Here is a 15,295-nt window from a genome sequence, read left to right as displayed (position 1 = left end):
TGCAGTCATTGCATTTGGGTAGAATCCCAAAGCTATGGTTGGGAGGCTGGAGCTAAACAGTAGAGTAGAAAGGCAAATGGTAATGCTTTGTAAAGGTGTAAACAGAACTCCAAGTAGCAGCCTCTAGAATGTCCTTGGTTGGTAGTCCTCTGAGAAAGGCTGCTGAAGTAGCTGCAGCTCTGGTGGAGTGTGACCTAATGCACTCGGGCACAGGTTTGTCATGGTGTAAGTAGCAGAAACAGATGCAATGGCTTATCCACTTTGAAATAGCCTTTCCTTCTGATCCTGCAGCATATGACACTAGTAATTGCTCAGTTTTTCTTATAGCTTTAGTCCTGCTCAAGTAGAATCTTAGTTGTCTGTGTACGTCCAAGTAATGCAGAATTCTCTCCCCTTTGTTCTGTGGATTTGAATAAAAAGTTGGCAGATGAATAGTTTGGTTAAGAGCCACACTGGAAACAACCTTAGGCATAAATGTAGGATTTGTCCTCAGAGACACCCTGTCTGGGTAAAATATGATAAAAGGCTCTACAGCCATGAGGGCCTGTAGCTCTGAAACTCTTCTTGCTGAAGTAATTGATGGCAGCAGAGCTGTCTTCCATGATAAGAACTTTATATCAGCAGTAGCAGTGGGTTCAAATGGAGGCAGGGTGAGCTTTTCCAACACAATTGAGGTCCCATGCAGGTAATGGTGATCTTCTAGGAGGCCTTAAATTTTTGGCTCCTCTAAGATACTGCTTTAGTAAAGGATGAGAAAAGATGGGTGGCTCTGTACTGTACTGAGCCGAAATGGCAGAGGCATGGATTTTGATTGATGAGAAAGATAGGCCTTTGTCAAGCATCTCAGTTAAGTATTGTAATATCGGAGAAATATGTAGTTCTGCTGTATCAGTTCCTTGTGCTTGATTCCAAGCACAGAATCCCTTCCATTTGTCATTATAAGATTTTCTAGTACTAGGCCTTCTGGCTTACAAAATGACATCCATCACAGCTTTACTGAGAGATGTCGTTTGTATGATTACAGGATTAGCCATGCTGCCAGGTTCAGAGTCTGTAATTGATTGTGCAGGATCCGATTGTTTTGCTGGGACAGTAGTTGTGGTTTTTGAGGCAAAGTCCAAGCTGGGTATTGGGACAAGTTCCTTAGTATTGGGTACCAGTATTGGCAGGGCTAGTCCAGGGCAATTAATATCATCTTTGGCTTCTCTTGTCTGACTTTTAGGAGAACCTTGGATAGAAGAGGAAGAGGAGGAAAAGCGTAAACTGATGGGTTTTTCCACCTGAAGGGATAGGGCGTCCACTTTCCATGCTTGTCTGTTATAAGTCCTTGTGCAGAATCTTTTCAGTTGATAATTTTGAGGAGAGGCAAACAGATCTATGTCTGGGCTCCCCCATTTCTTTGTGATCATGCTGAAGACTTGTGGATTTAGTTTCCACTTGTGAGGATCCATAAGGTTTCTGCTTAAATCGCCAGCCAGAGTGTTCTGTTTTCCTGGCAGGAATTGAGCTTGAAGATGTATTTGGTAGGTCAAAGCTGTGTCCCACAGTGCCATGGCTAATATGCAAAGGGGGTATGAGTGTGTGCCCCCTTGTTTATATACTACACAACTGTGGTGCTGTCCATCTTTATCAGTAGTTGTCCTGGATGAAGTAAATCCTTGAAGGCCGTTAGGGCATTCTGAACAGCTAGCATCTCTTTCTGGTTATGCAGATGCATTTGATTTGGTGCCCATATGCCCTGAATGCATCTTCCTGCCATGTGCCTGCCCCCCACCCCCCCAGGCATAACCTGATGCGTCTGTTGTTAAGGTTTAGCTGGCAGGGGGTAGAGTGAAGGGCCGTCCCATGTTTTGGTAACAGGCCTTTGCCCACCATAGAAACTCCTGTTGCAGGCAGGGGATGAGAGGAATCCTTGTTTCCAGACTGTGTGAATGTTGACTCCATAAACCTTTTAGGTACCATTAAAGTTTCCTCATATGCAGTCTTGCATATGGAATTAGTAGGATGCAGGATGCCATGAAGCCCAAAGCCTGCAGAATTTGTCTTGCAGAAGACTGGGTTTTTGTTGCCATCAGTTTGAAGTAAGTAGTCAGTTGCCTTTGTTTGTCTGGAGTGAGGTAAGCCATCTGGGCAGTTGTATTCAAGCTTGCACCCAGGAATGTTATCTTTTGAGAGGGTACCAGTTGTGATTTCTTTTAGTTTATTGTGTACCCTGGGCATGTTAGAAGCCTTTTCACAAACACCAGGTGTCGTAGAAGAGTGCCCTTGGTCTCTGCTTGAATGAGACAGTCGTCCAAGTAAGGATATATTTCAATACGTCTTTGTCTGCAAAATGCAATTACTGGTGCCAGGCACTTTGTAAAGGCCCTGGGCACAGTACATAAGCCAAAGGGCAGTGCAGAGAATTGGTAATGCATTAAGCCAGCCTTGAATCTGAGGTATTTTCTGCATGATTGTCTTATTGGGACATGCAGGTATGCCTCTTTTAGGTCTAAAGTCACTAGCCAAGCATTCTTGCCCAGCATGGGCAGAAGCTGCTGCAAAGTGAGCATTTTGAATTTTGGAATGTCCAGGTATTTGTTCAAAATCGATAAATCCAGTATTGGCCGCCAGGCCTTGTCCTTTCTGGGTACCAAGAACAGTCTTGAGTAAAAACCTTGTCCTTTTTCCTGGTCTGGTACTGTCTGAATGGCCCCCATATCCAAGAGGGACGTAACCTGTTTCTGTGCCTCTGCCCATTGATTTTTTGGCAGATCTGGCCAACCATTTGTCATTGGTAGAGTGTGGAAATGGAATCTGTATCCCTGCGATACGATGTTTAGTACCCACTTGTCCTGGATTATTAACTGCCAATTTTGAGCAAAAAGTGCTAATTTTCCCCCTATGGGTGCTGCCAAAAGATAAGTCCTTGGTGTAGGCAGAGGGAAGTCATTGGGATTGCTTTCTGTAGGTTTGCGCTTTATACCATCCAGATTTGGAGGTGGATGCGCCCCATTGCTTTGACCTGTATGAGTCTTGAGCCTGGCACCTGGAACCCTTAGGGCATCTGGATTTGCCCCTTTGAGCTCTGTCTGACACAGGAAAGGACCAATTTTTGGTAGGCCAGTGTCTACTGAATCTTGGTGGCTGCACTTGTAAGAAATCTTTAACAGTTTGCATAGACTTAGCTTTGTCTTCCATTTTCTTTAAAACCTCTTCTGCCTTAATACCAAACAGAGAATCATGCTGTAAAGGTGCATCTAGCAATTTAGCTTTAACATGATCAGGCAAATTTTGTTTCTTTAACCAGGCATGCCTCCTAATCACAGATCCAGTAACTGCGGCCCTGCAGCAGGCCTCTAAAGAATCAAAACCACATTGCAAAGTAAGATTTCCAACTTGTTCAGCTGCATGCAATAATTCCTGCAATTCTTTATTTTTTGGACATTCTGAAATCAACATCATTTTCGGTTTCATCAATCCCATAACAAGTTGCTACTTAAGCATATGAAATTGAAGCATATGAAATTGACAATTTAAGGCCCTGATTGCCAAGGTTGCAGATGTATAAACCTTTTTTCCCCATCTGTCCAGTGCCCTGGAATCTCTGTCAGAGGGGGTAGGGTTTTTTGTTGTTGAGGCCTTAACTCCCTTAGGACCCTGTGAAATAGTTTCGGGATCAGCAGCAGGGTTTCTAAATAAAAATTTATGTGAGTCAGGGACTCTGTAATATCTGTCAGGCTTAATGGAAGCCAGAGGTAAGGAGCCGGGGTCAAGCTTGACTCCGAAAACACATCACCCACAATGTCTAAAACAGGGGGAATGGCTAAAGGCTTGTGCTGAGGGAGGAGGAGGAAATCCCTGAGCCTCTTTTTTGATTCTGAGCAGTCTTGACTCTCCCAGTGAAAATGCTCCCTCAAAGTATGCAAGGTTTCTCCAAATTAATAATTCTCAGGAGGAGATGCTGATGGAATAGACTCCTCAGCATCAGAATCCTCGTAGGGAGGTATAGATAATTCCTGATCAGAAGAGGAATCAGAAGAAATAGAAACCTGATCTGAAGATTCATAATCAGTGTCTTGCCTAGGCCTCTTATCTGGAGGGGGAATGGGTACCCCTGATCAAGGTAATTAAGGTCTTCAGCCAGTTTGATCATCTGTTTTTTAGGCATAGAGGCCTGTGCACGTGGCTCATGCATCGTTTTTTTAGATTTAGAAGTTGCTTTTGTCTTTGGTTTTGCAGCTGTAGTCGGTTTGATGTACAAATGTTGAGGTCTGAATACACCCTCAGAAGCCGGTGCCTGCTCAGCAACTCTGGACCCATCCAAGGGAGATGCATCCATCGGTTCAATACCTTGAGTATCTTGCGGCATGCCGGACTCCACATGGGTGTCGGTAGAGGCCTGCGACTCGAAGGTAGCAGGTATCAGGGGCTGAGAAGGCACCTCACTGAGTACTGCCGAACCGGCAACTGGCTTAGGAGAAGCTTTGTCATTGGTTTTGGATCTCGACTGCCTTTCTCTGTACTTTTCTTTGCATTTTTTATGTACTCCGGTAGTCGGATTGCTATCCAATGACATTTCTGGGTAATTAAATCTGTTTCCAAAATACTTTGATGCAAAAATATATAGACGTTTAATAGTGCATTGGTTAAATCGAGCACAAAACCGACAGCCAGACACATTGTGATCAGGGCCTAGGCAAGGAATACAGTATAAATGGAAATCCTTATGAGGTATTTGCTTCCCACAAGTAATACAATTATTAACTTTTTCTGACATTGGTAAAAAGCAAGAAAAATGTTTCCCCAACTGGGTAGTTAGCTTTAGTGAAGACTTCGGTTCTGAAACTCAAACTCGAATATTTCAGTAGTCAGCTGACCGGCACTTGTGAAATGCTTCTGCTTCGGGCACCACTCGGCAAGACAGACTAAAGAAAATGGCGTCGGCTGCATGCTTTATACCCCTGACGACCTGACGTCATGGAAGAGAAGACAGCAACTGACGCAGGACCCAAGAATTTGGAATTCAGGCTGACTGAGGGCAACCTGCCAGCAGATTACCCAAATGTAATGACTGCAACAGTGAAACACGAAGAACATCTTCCTGCCTTGGAAGAAGCTTGCCAATGCTTAGAACTTTGAGAGGTAGCCACTTGTCCCCTGGAAGACTTGTAACCTCAAGTCCTTGAACGGTTCTGTCTGCTGGCATCAGGGAACTTCCAACTCTTTGAAGGGTAATTCCTGCTAAAGCGAGGAGGCTGAACTTGCAGATAGTCTGTCTGCATAGACTTGGCCTTGTCTTCCATCTTCTTGAGCACTTCCTCTGCTTTGCTGCCAAAAAGACTGTCCTTATGCAAAGGTACATCCAAAAGCTTAGCCTTGACAGGCTCTGGTAGGGGCTGCTCCCTGAGTGAAGCATGCCTTCTAATAATAGAGCCAGTAGCTGTAGCCCTACAGGAGGCTTCTACAATGTCAAAACCACAATGTAAAGAATGTTTATTGACAAGACTGGCAGAATTCAGCAAATCCTGCATATCCTTACTCTCCGCCAACAGAGGCACACTTGCTATCCTAGACTTAATAGCTTCCAAGGTGTGCTGCTGGAACTTCAGCATATGCAAAATACAATTAGTAGACCTAATAGCAAGAGTGGCAGAGGTATAAACCTTTTTACCCCATCTATCTAGGTTCCTAGATTCCCTGTCAGAAGTAACAGGATTTTTAGTAACAGTGGCCTTAATTCCTTTAAGGCCTTGAGAAATAACCTCTGGATCAGCCAACGGATTCCTGAAAAGAAAGAAATCCTGTCAGGTTTCCTGGAAGCAGGATGAACCGAATTTGGAGTCAAGGAATTTTGCAGAAAAACATCATCAACCACTTCCAACACAGGTGGAACAGCCAAAGGCTTATGCTGAGGCAAATCCAAAAACTCCCTAATCCTTATCTTAGAAAGGGGATAATCCTGACTTTCCCATTTAAAATGTTCCCTGAGAGTATTTAAAGTATCACCAAAAGAGAAATTGTCTGGAGGAGAAGCAGAAGGGATGGACTCGTCTGTGTCTGAATCCTCAAAAGGAGAGAAAGCCTGAGAAACTTCATCATCAACAGAAATGCTAGAAGTATCACAACCTGAATAAGACACAGCCTCAGGAGAGACATCCCTACCTCTCTTTGAAGGAGGAGTCTGTGAACCCCTAATAAGAGTCAAAAGGTCATCAGCCATTTTAACCATTTGAGAATGAGGGGAACGAGAGGAAACTGGAGCCTGTTTCTTCACAGGCTTACGACTGGAAGAGTTACCGGCAAGTCTGAAGGACACGGGAGGTCTGGCAACCACCAAAGTTACAGCTAAAGTCGTCGGTATGAGCTTGCTGTCGGAACGAAGACTGGAGGCCTCGGACACTGGAGTCAGCTTAGCGTCTCCAGATCCAGGTTAGGAGGCAACAGGCAGAAGGTCAGAAGGCAAAATTGGAAGCCAGAGGCCTGGGGGCCTCTGAAATGGTCTCAACCGAGGCCTGCGGTTGGAAATCTGCGGGTTGCAGGGGCTGCAAAGGCGCCTCACTGGCTACCACATGACTGACGACCAACTTAACATCATCCGAGGACTTGACCTTCGGAAGCCTGTCATGGCCCGTGGCCCTTATCCTTATGTTTCTTGGGGATATCCGAAGCCTGAAGACCAGCGGACGCCATACCGACAAACTTAGGCCAAACTCCAAAATGTTTAGCTAAAAGCTTAGCCCGACGACAAATAGTACGCGGATTAAAGGAAGCACAGATCTCACAATCAGGAATGTCGTGGTCAAGGCCTAAACAAATAATACACTAGGAATGAAAATCTCTATGGGGAATCTGCTTTCCACAGGTAAGACAATTATTAACCTTTTCTGACATTTGTTAAGGCAAGAAAAGAGAATCCCCAATGGGGTACTTAGCTGTAGTTGACTTCAACTTTGTAGTTGGAAACAAAACAGGTAAACTGCCAACTGGCACTCGTGCAAGAAATGCTTCTGCTTCAGGCTCCGTAGCAAGGAAGACTGGGGAAGTGACATTGGCTGCCTCCTTTTGTATCGGACACCCTGACATCCTTTACAACCATCAACAGCTGACATCATTTTTACTTACCTTTGGTATTCTGGCCGATCGAGGGCTACTGGGAGACTGATAACCCATTGGTTAGGACTGAAACAGTGAAACACGAACATCTGCACAGTTGGTATGCAGTATACCCTGCAGTACTGCAGAAACAAATGCTCTTATCTTTCACTGAGAATCTAACCTATAATATTTAGAGAAAGCATGAATGATTGACCATGTGGCAGCTTCAAAAATACTCTGAGCCAAAGAGTTACTGAAACCCACCACAATGGTAGCTGTTGCTCTAGTGGAATGGATCATAACTTCTTGAAAGTCTTGCAATTAAAAAAAATCAATTAATCACTAAGCAAGGCTCTGACTAGCTACTGGGCAATATTGCTTCCTTTCATAAAATAAATTGATCAGACTCTCTCTAACGGGAACAGATATTAAAATCTTCTGCCCAAGTTAAACACACAAACTGCAAACAGTCTTCAAAGATAAATATGAGGTGAAATGAGTTGATACATTCTGTTTAAGACGCAACAAGCTTGAGTCTTCATTTACAAAATTCAGATTCCAAGCTGAACACACTGGATGTTTAGTGGTGTTCCAATGTATAATACCATCAAAAACATATTAACCATTGTATTTGCATCTAAAATGAGTCAACTGCTAGAAAGGCAAAAATGACTGAGCGGAAAAACTCTAGAGATGACTAAACCAAACTTGTTACATTGTGATACATGGCTCCTTAGAATATATGAACACAAATACCACTGACTTTGCTAGCTCGGAGAGATAAGACCCTAAATGGGACCTACATGAGCAGGGATCAAAAAGCAACACAGGAGATGGAGAAGTAATTGTACACATTTGGAGTAAGTGGCCAGTGCTAGCTTGCCCAACCTGGGCAGCAAGAAGGATGCCTGTCCCATGAAGACTAGCACAGGCTCGAGATATTGCATGAGGACACTGCTGAGACAGACTTATGCATGCAATGCAAAGCAGCATGTGCTGTAGGTTGGGGTGATGATGGGTGTGAGGAAGATGCAGTGATTGCTTGAAGAATTTTTACAACAGAGAAGTACAATGCAAAAAACAGGAGAATTCAACAAAACGTGAAGCAGACAAATAACTATTGTTGGGGTGGGAAACATAAGCAGTTAAGTAAATTAAGAGTTACAGTCTGACAGACTTTGTGAATAAGAGATTACATGCTGACTTTTTTTTTTTTTTACATTTACCATCTGAGACTAAGAATAATACAATGTCAGTGTTTTAAGGTGTCTGCATTTTCACTACTGCTATATTCATTGTAAAATAATTGGAGACCCAGAATAAATAAAATACCTTTTTTCTTTCTGAGCAGCCTCCTTCTTCTGATCTAATTCAGCTTGCTTAGCCTGCATAGCGGCAACCCTGGCAGCTTCAGTTTCTGCTTTTGACTGTGCAAATCGAGCTGCCCTATCAGCACGATCCTGTTAAAGACAAGAAATAGTATTACAGTCTTGATTTTATGTCGCTCTAATATATTATGTGCATCAGAGCACACGGGTTAAAATGTAACCTCCGTCCCAAAGGTCATATGTCAATGCAGGAATAAAGCATAAAAAATAAAGTTACATTATGTTTAGAATAATGCAGGTGCAATGCCTGTAACAGAATTAGAAAAAAATAACCACCGAAGCAATGAACACAAATTGACTATACATAAGCCCTCCATGTACCCTTTATACAAATGCTGCAGATCATTTTCTCAGAATCACAAATATATAGTCAGTCCTCAGTCAATGACTGTAATCTATGGACCACTGACAGCCTTATACAAGTCTCAATAAGACTTTTTTTCTTGCTTGTACAAACTACGTAGTCTTCATAACATAAGCTGGTAAAATGAAAAGGAAAAGTCTCCTCCCAGTTCGTGTATAAAGTCAGAGAAGAGATGTACATTGTCAGCTACAACTAGGTTAAAATGCTGAATAATATTAATAATAACAGTAATAACATGCCTTTCAACAGCAAAAGCCTTTCTGTTAGAAAGAAAAGTAAGTCTACATTTGATTTCACATCACAATCATGAATGACAGAAGTCTGAAGCTGATAAAAATTCATAAAAAATTCTCTCACACAAACCACACATAAGGCTTTGTCCACTGCAAACTATAAGACTGCTGTACCTTAGGAAAAGAGGAATTTCCCATGTAACAATCTAATTTGACTAGAATACTTTTTAAACCACTGACTGTCACAAACACATCATCATATTCAGTGTATATTTCTTAAACAATTTTAAGGAAGCAATATGCATCCTTATGAAAAGGACCATGTCTGCTAGGAGCTCTTTTTTACATATTTGTTAATCAGGAAGATGTGCTGGTCCAGTGGACATTCCTGCCAACAACCAAACCTACCCTATGGGTTTATGCCTATTTGCTCCACTGCTAGCGGGAAGTCCCCAGTGTGAGGGTGAAAGCTGACCTGACGAGCCATAATCAAGGCAGCCATGACTTTTTGTCCTGTCAACATCCCAGCAATAAAGACATTTTCAATTATGTCTTAGCCTTAACCCTTGGCATAACCCACACCACCATATGGCCTCCAAAGGCTTCCCCATTCATATTTACGTTACCACCTATGTGAAATGAGGGCTATATTCATCAGTTTGGAAATGCTCATACCATTTCCTAGTCCTGGGCATTTCAGTGCCTCCCCCCACCCCCAACCAGCCTCCACTTCTTCGGTGGTGATCAGCTGACTAGAACCACTGTCTTCCTCCCCAGAATGGGCTTAGCCATTGTTAGTTGCTCACTCCTATTCTTCCCTGCCCAGCTCTTCCAGAACCTGAGCCAATACCGGAACTTAGATCATCTAGGCTGTAGACAGGGACTCATCTATCACTGCCACTGAGACTCCAGGGAGCCTTTTCTATCCACAGTCTGAACACAGTGACAAACATCGACATGTTACTTAGCACAATACAAAATGACAATGATGTAGCTATATAATGCAGCACGAGAAGCAAAAGGTAGCAACGGGTAAAGTAGTAAGACAACCTGTGTTAAAATTAAAGGTCATGGAAACTACAGGTTACAGATGCCAGAATCAGATTCTGAAAACACTATGAGCGATAGAAGAGTTAATACAGTTTAGGATGTCAGTGAGGAAAGATATTTAAGGAATCCCTGCCCCTTTCAGTATGACATTTATGAGCAGCTAGGAGGTAGTAAATAACAGATGGACAATGGGTAATTTGAAGGAGGACAGTGGTTTAAATGGGAGTGGTGTCAACCAGGAAATCACAGTACTTCCTAAACTCTCACATAAGTTATCAGAGGACATGTGCCTGATGACGTACAAATCACTTCAAGTCCCACATACACTGCAGCCTTGGTGAGAGATGCATCGAAAACAAATCAACAAACTGGTAGGGTGTAGTCCTGGAAGGAAGGAAGGATGCTGTGCAGTGCAAAGTAGACAATGTCAAAGGCAAGCAAGTCCTGTGAAGTCTGTCAACTACAAATAATACTTCCAGTAACAATGTGAGTGGAGGAGATAACAGATGCCCAGTATGACCTCCAGATATTTAGCCTTTAAAATGTTGGCCATATCATTTCAAAAGATGTTGTCCCATAGCACTGGCTTTGTTTCATTAAAGCTTTGGCCCTGACTACACCCCAAGATTAACCAGGTTTGATTAGCAGCCTAGGTGCTGGCAAATCTGGTGAGGGAGGTACAACATACAGCAGCCAAGGCAACTCACTCATTCAAAGGTAAGGCATTGGCAGAGACCAAGCCCATTATGGCATTGTACAATTCCTATGACTGTAGGCAAGTCACTGAAGATATCTATAAATAATAAATGTAATAATTTTTCAATTAAGTATCCCAGCTTTCGAAAACAAATTACACTCTCCAAAAAGATTCTAAATGATTAGTAAAATGAAAAATACTTACATGCAGTATTTCATTTAATTATTTATGAAGTATCTGTTCCTGACCTCTTCAATCACCTGACCATGATCAAGAAACAGAAACAGTTGCCCCGTTACCATAACTTTAATAACATTTCCAGATGCTTTCAAAGAAGGTCTCCCCTCCAATAATTTAATTCTATAAATTAATACATCAGGCAATAAAATTTTAACTCATTTTACATGTAAACTGCTCCAAATATTTAATTTTAGTTTCTTTCCGCAAATGCTGTTTTTGCCATTACAATTTTTGTATTTTGGCAGATTTTTTTTTTTTTTGTTATGATCGGGTCTCAGATCATAACCATTTTATTTTGCATTTGAAACATGGATGCAAAACTTCAAGAGGTGAATTTTGACATACATGTAGAAAACGCAATGATTCGTTAGAATCGGTCAGACTGCATCATAACGTACTTCATGGAGATGTCTACGCACCGTACTACCAGTTACAAAGTGCAAAAAGGCACAAAGAGATTTACCAGTTTTAAAAGCCAGTAAAGCACTTAGTGCATGCTGCTGCATACACAGAAAGTAAAGATATTGAAATAAAAAGTCAGGGACAGTTTTTAAATACTGTTCTAATTTAGTTAACTAAGTTGCTTAAAGACCGACGTATGTAAACTTTTCAAGGACAGAATGAAAATAAAAGGCAAGATATTCAAAGAGTTGAGAGTGAAGGAACATCCCTTTCATGACATAGACCATATTAGTGCACACAGCATGAAAATAAAAGTTATGTACTTAACAATGATAAATCTGTGCTGTCTGCTCAACACAGGGTCTTCGGATACGTCTTTGGCCACTCTAAACTTTGGATCCAAAATTCAAGTTCTTCCCCTTACCCACAATCCCCTCCTGTTCCAAATATTACATTAAAAAAAGCAGATTCTTTAAGAACAATACTTCGTTTATATTTTGCTCTGGAGCTGAAACAGCATGGGAATCATACCTCTCAACCATACCGAATTCCTTGGTATTTCCCGGTTTTGAGGACAAAATAATGGGGTGCCACGAATTTCCGAGTGGCGCCTTCAAATCCCGATTTTTTTTTATTTACAATTTTTTCTTACATTGCCACTGACATCGTCACACATTGTCAACATATCTAAAACTTCATTAACATTCAAGGGCATGTGCGATGTATAGCATAGGCTCTTGTATTGTGTTTTGTTTTCACAAAGGCTGTGGTAGAATGAGCATGATTTGTAGAAGATCCTGAGCCACCACTCATTTATTTATTATTGAGTAAAAGCTCTGCAATGCAGCTGCCACTACAGCCTGTGCTACATATTCTTTCTGTAACATCCCCAGGCTAAAGGAAGTACCAGACCATGCTATTATTGTCCAGTGCTTATTAATGGTTCGGTATGTTTCACATTTCTGACTCTAGAGTCATCTGTTCAATTCTGACACCTGCACAGTAAATCGCGCATTCTCTACTCACCTCTACATGGGTTTCCCTTGGTTATCTTAGAAACCACTAAAGAAAACAAATGTAGTCCAGCAACCAACACAGCAGCTCAGGTATAAGCTCTTTAATCTAAGCTATACTATTATTATAAAGGGTTATAAAGAAATATGAAGTACCCAGAATTTCTTTAGGTAGGTTTTTAATTGTTTATGTATGTTTACTATTTTATAAGGTGATTACATACATATGTGCAAGAGAGTTTTTTTTTCTCCACTTCTGCCGTGCGCTGAGATGTTTATATGTTTGACATATATCTTTAAAACCATGTTGCTGTTTTCAGTTAAACTTTATTTGTTTGACTTCGAACCCCGAAGCTTACATTGATAACTGCATCCATTTATGTATGACGTGTTACCTTTCAGGTGATTTTAAATTTGTTGAGTCTGGGTTCTGGTTGTTTTAATTAGATTCACAAAAGCGGACACTTTAGAGGTGCTAGGACCAAATGATCTGCAGTCTTTAATAAAACAAGTCTTTATTTTTGAACACGACAGAAGACAAAAAAATAAGCAGTATAATGTATTGTGTGATGTATCTGCTTTTGTAGACAAAGTGGGCGCGATCAGCACTTTTGACACTTGTTTCCGTCTTAATTAGATCTGATGAAACGGTCACCGTAAAAGGGCTTATCATTGCTTTATAGTCGGTTTGTGTTATTGTATTGTTCTATTTAGTTTAAAGAGTTTACTTTATACCCGAGCTGCTGTGTTGGACACTGGACTACATTTATCTTCACTGGTTCTTGTTTAGCAGTGGTAAAAACGAAGTAGCAATCATCAAACTGCATCTGTTGTAAGTAGACTGCAGTCTTATTTTTTGCAATTTATTTGGCTTGTCTAACTTATTTTTAGTAATTTAACTAGCGAGGAATGGTGCTCATAAATCAAATAAGAAAGAGTTATAAATCTGCTTTGACAGGTCAGTAAATACAGTTAAAAGATCCTGACAGTTTGTACTACCACAAATATAAGGAAAACGAGAGAGGAAAGATGGATCGTTTAACCACTACATACATAGACAAACAAATACCTGTTTACGTTCACTCACAGTTTGTGTAATCTGTTTAGTTATGCAGCAAAATGTGTCTGTTCTGGACTTCTGTAATTTTTAACAGAGTAAGCAATACTGTGGAGTTGCAAAACAATATAATGGGGGACTGTGTGTGTGTCTTTGCTTTTCTCATTTAGCACATCATCATTAAGGTACATCCCGTACGCATATTAACAGAGTGAAATCCATCATAACCTTATTTAATATTGCCGTACTTAGTAATCCACCATGACTTTATTTAATATTGCTGTCCTTAAAGTCAGTGGCAGCTGGTGATTTCAAACCAAGTTGGAGGGATAGCTGCAGGAGGCAACTGAATGGGTAATGGGTAAAGCTAAATAGCTGGAATGGATTTGGGCCGGGGTTCAATTACAGAAGGGTCAACCGTGAGTGACAATGGTTACCATTTTACATATCTGGTCAGACACTAATGCATATGCTAATGAAAGTGTCTATCAGCTGCAGTGTTCCTTACATGCCAGAGTGCCAGAGCTTGTTTGAGATACAGTGACTGAATGCACACCACTACCTTGTCACAAAACATGACAAAAGTAGATGGCCCTGACTGCACTAAACTACCTACTGCAACTTCTGTACATGTGATGCAAATTTTCTATCAGACTGCATTGTGCACAATGACAAATGAAAAATAAAGAAATGTGGAAATCCTCCCTTATCCTCCACAATTTATTATTCTCAATACAGGGTCAATCTAACTTTATGAAACAGTGATTATGTAATATATCGCTGTTTGTGTGAGATAAAGTGTCAACTGAATTTGTTATTACTTACATTACCACAGTTTGAGGCAGTATGAACTATCCATTCTAATGTCTTCTTCTTGAAGTACTTCACATCTATAATATTAGCTCCGATATGAAAAATGCACACAAGTCCAACACAATCCTCACTGATATGATGCTAAGTAACTTACTTACAGAATGTATTTTGTTTTATTTTTCAGTGTTGGTAACTAGGGTCATGGCTAAAACTGGACCTTCGTGGCCTAGTGTACTAACCTTAAAATAAAAATAAGAGAAAAAAAAATCTAAAAGGGGGCACTGCAGTTCCATCTAATATACTTCTACTTTAAGACTGTGTTACAGAGAGTAATGGAGGAAAAGGGTAGTGTTTAAAAATAAAGAAAAAGCAAAAATATCATTTTAACTGAGGTTTCTCTATGATTCTGCCTCTTGTGTACCTACCTGGCAGGGGAAATACCATGATCAAGAAGGTTGTTTCCCCAAGGTGAGGCTTGTCTACTGAACATTTTGGTGTATAGAATCAAGAGAGGTAACATTATAAAATTAAAAACTACTAAGTAGTGTAACTGCCAGAACTTATTTTAAAGTTCTTTTTTGATAAATAAAACACAATTATTCTAGCTATATTTTGTGCTGTTTAACATTTTGTCTGTTCTTCAATTTGCATTTTGAATACTGGCATCCAACAATTCCATTGGAGTGGGTGGGGTTTCATAATTATGTATGCAATTTTTTTATGTTAATCAGCATACAGACTTGTATCTATTTTTCATGAGTCTTTTGTCCAGATTTTTGATGTTTCCAGGTTGAGAGGTATGATGGGAATGTATCAAAGAGAGAGACCATATCGTCAAACCAGAAACCAAGACAGTGAACTCCAAAAAGGTGGAAGAGGGGAGGAAGGTGGGAAGTTGAGGAAGGACAGAAGGAAACAACACAGCTCTAAGGGGGAAGGAATATGGGAAGTTGAGGAAGGA

General features: G+C 40.9%; 1 protein-coding gene across 1 annotated transcript in view; it reads right to left on the bottom strand.

Moving 5' to 3' along the window:
• UBXN4 (UBX domain protein 4) overlaps positions 1 to 15,295 on the bottom strand; it is a 1,313,764-nt gene that overhangs the window by 237,968 nt on the left and 1,060,501 nt on the right. Inside the window, exon 9 of the mRNA XM_044074960.1 lies at positions 8,410 to 8,537. Coding sequence (XP_043930895.1) covers positions 8,410 to 8,537 — 128 coding nt within the window. The remainder of the gene's footprint in view (positions 1 to 8,409; positions 8,538 to 15,295) is intronic.

This window comes from Protopterus annectens, chromosome 6.part0, assembly GCF_019279795.1.
Source record: "Protopterus annectens isolate FY-2018-M chromosome 6.part0, PAN1.0, whole genome shotgun sequence".
Lineage (NCBI taxonomy): Eukaryota > Metazoa > Chordata > Ceratodontiformes > Protopteridae > Protopterus > Protopterus annectens.
Note: the sequence above shows the minus strand (reverse complement) of the source record. Positions and strands in the feature narration are given on the sequence as shown.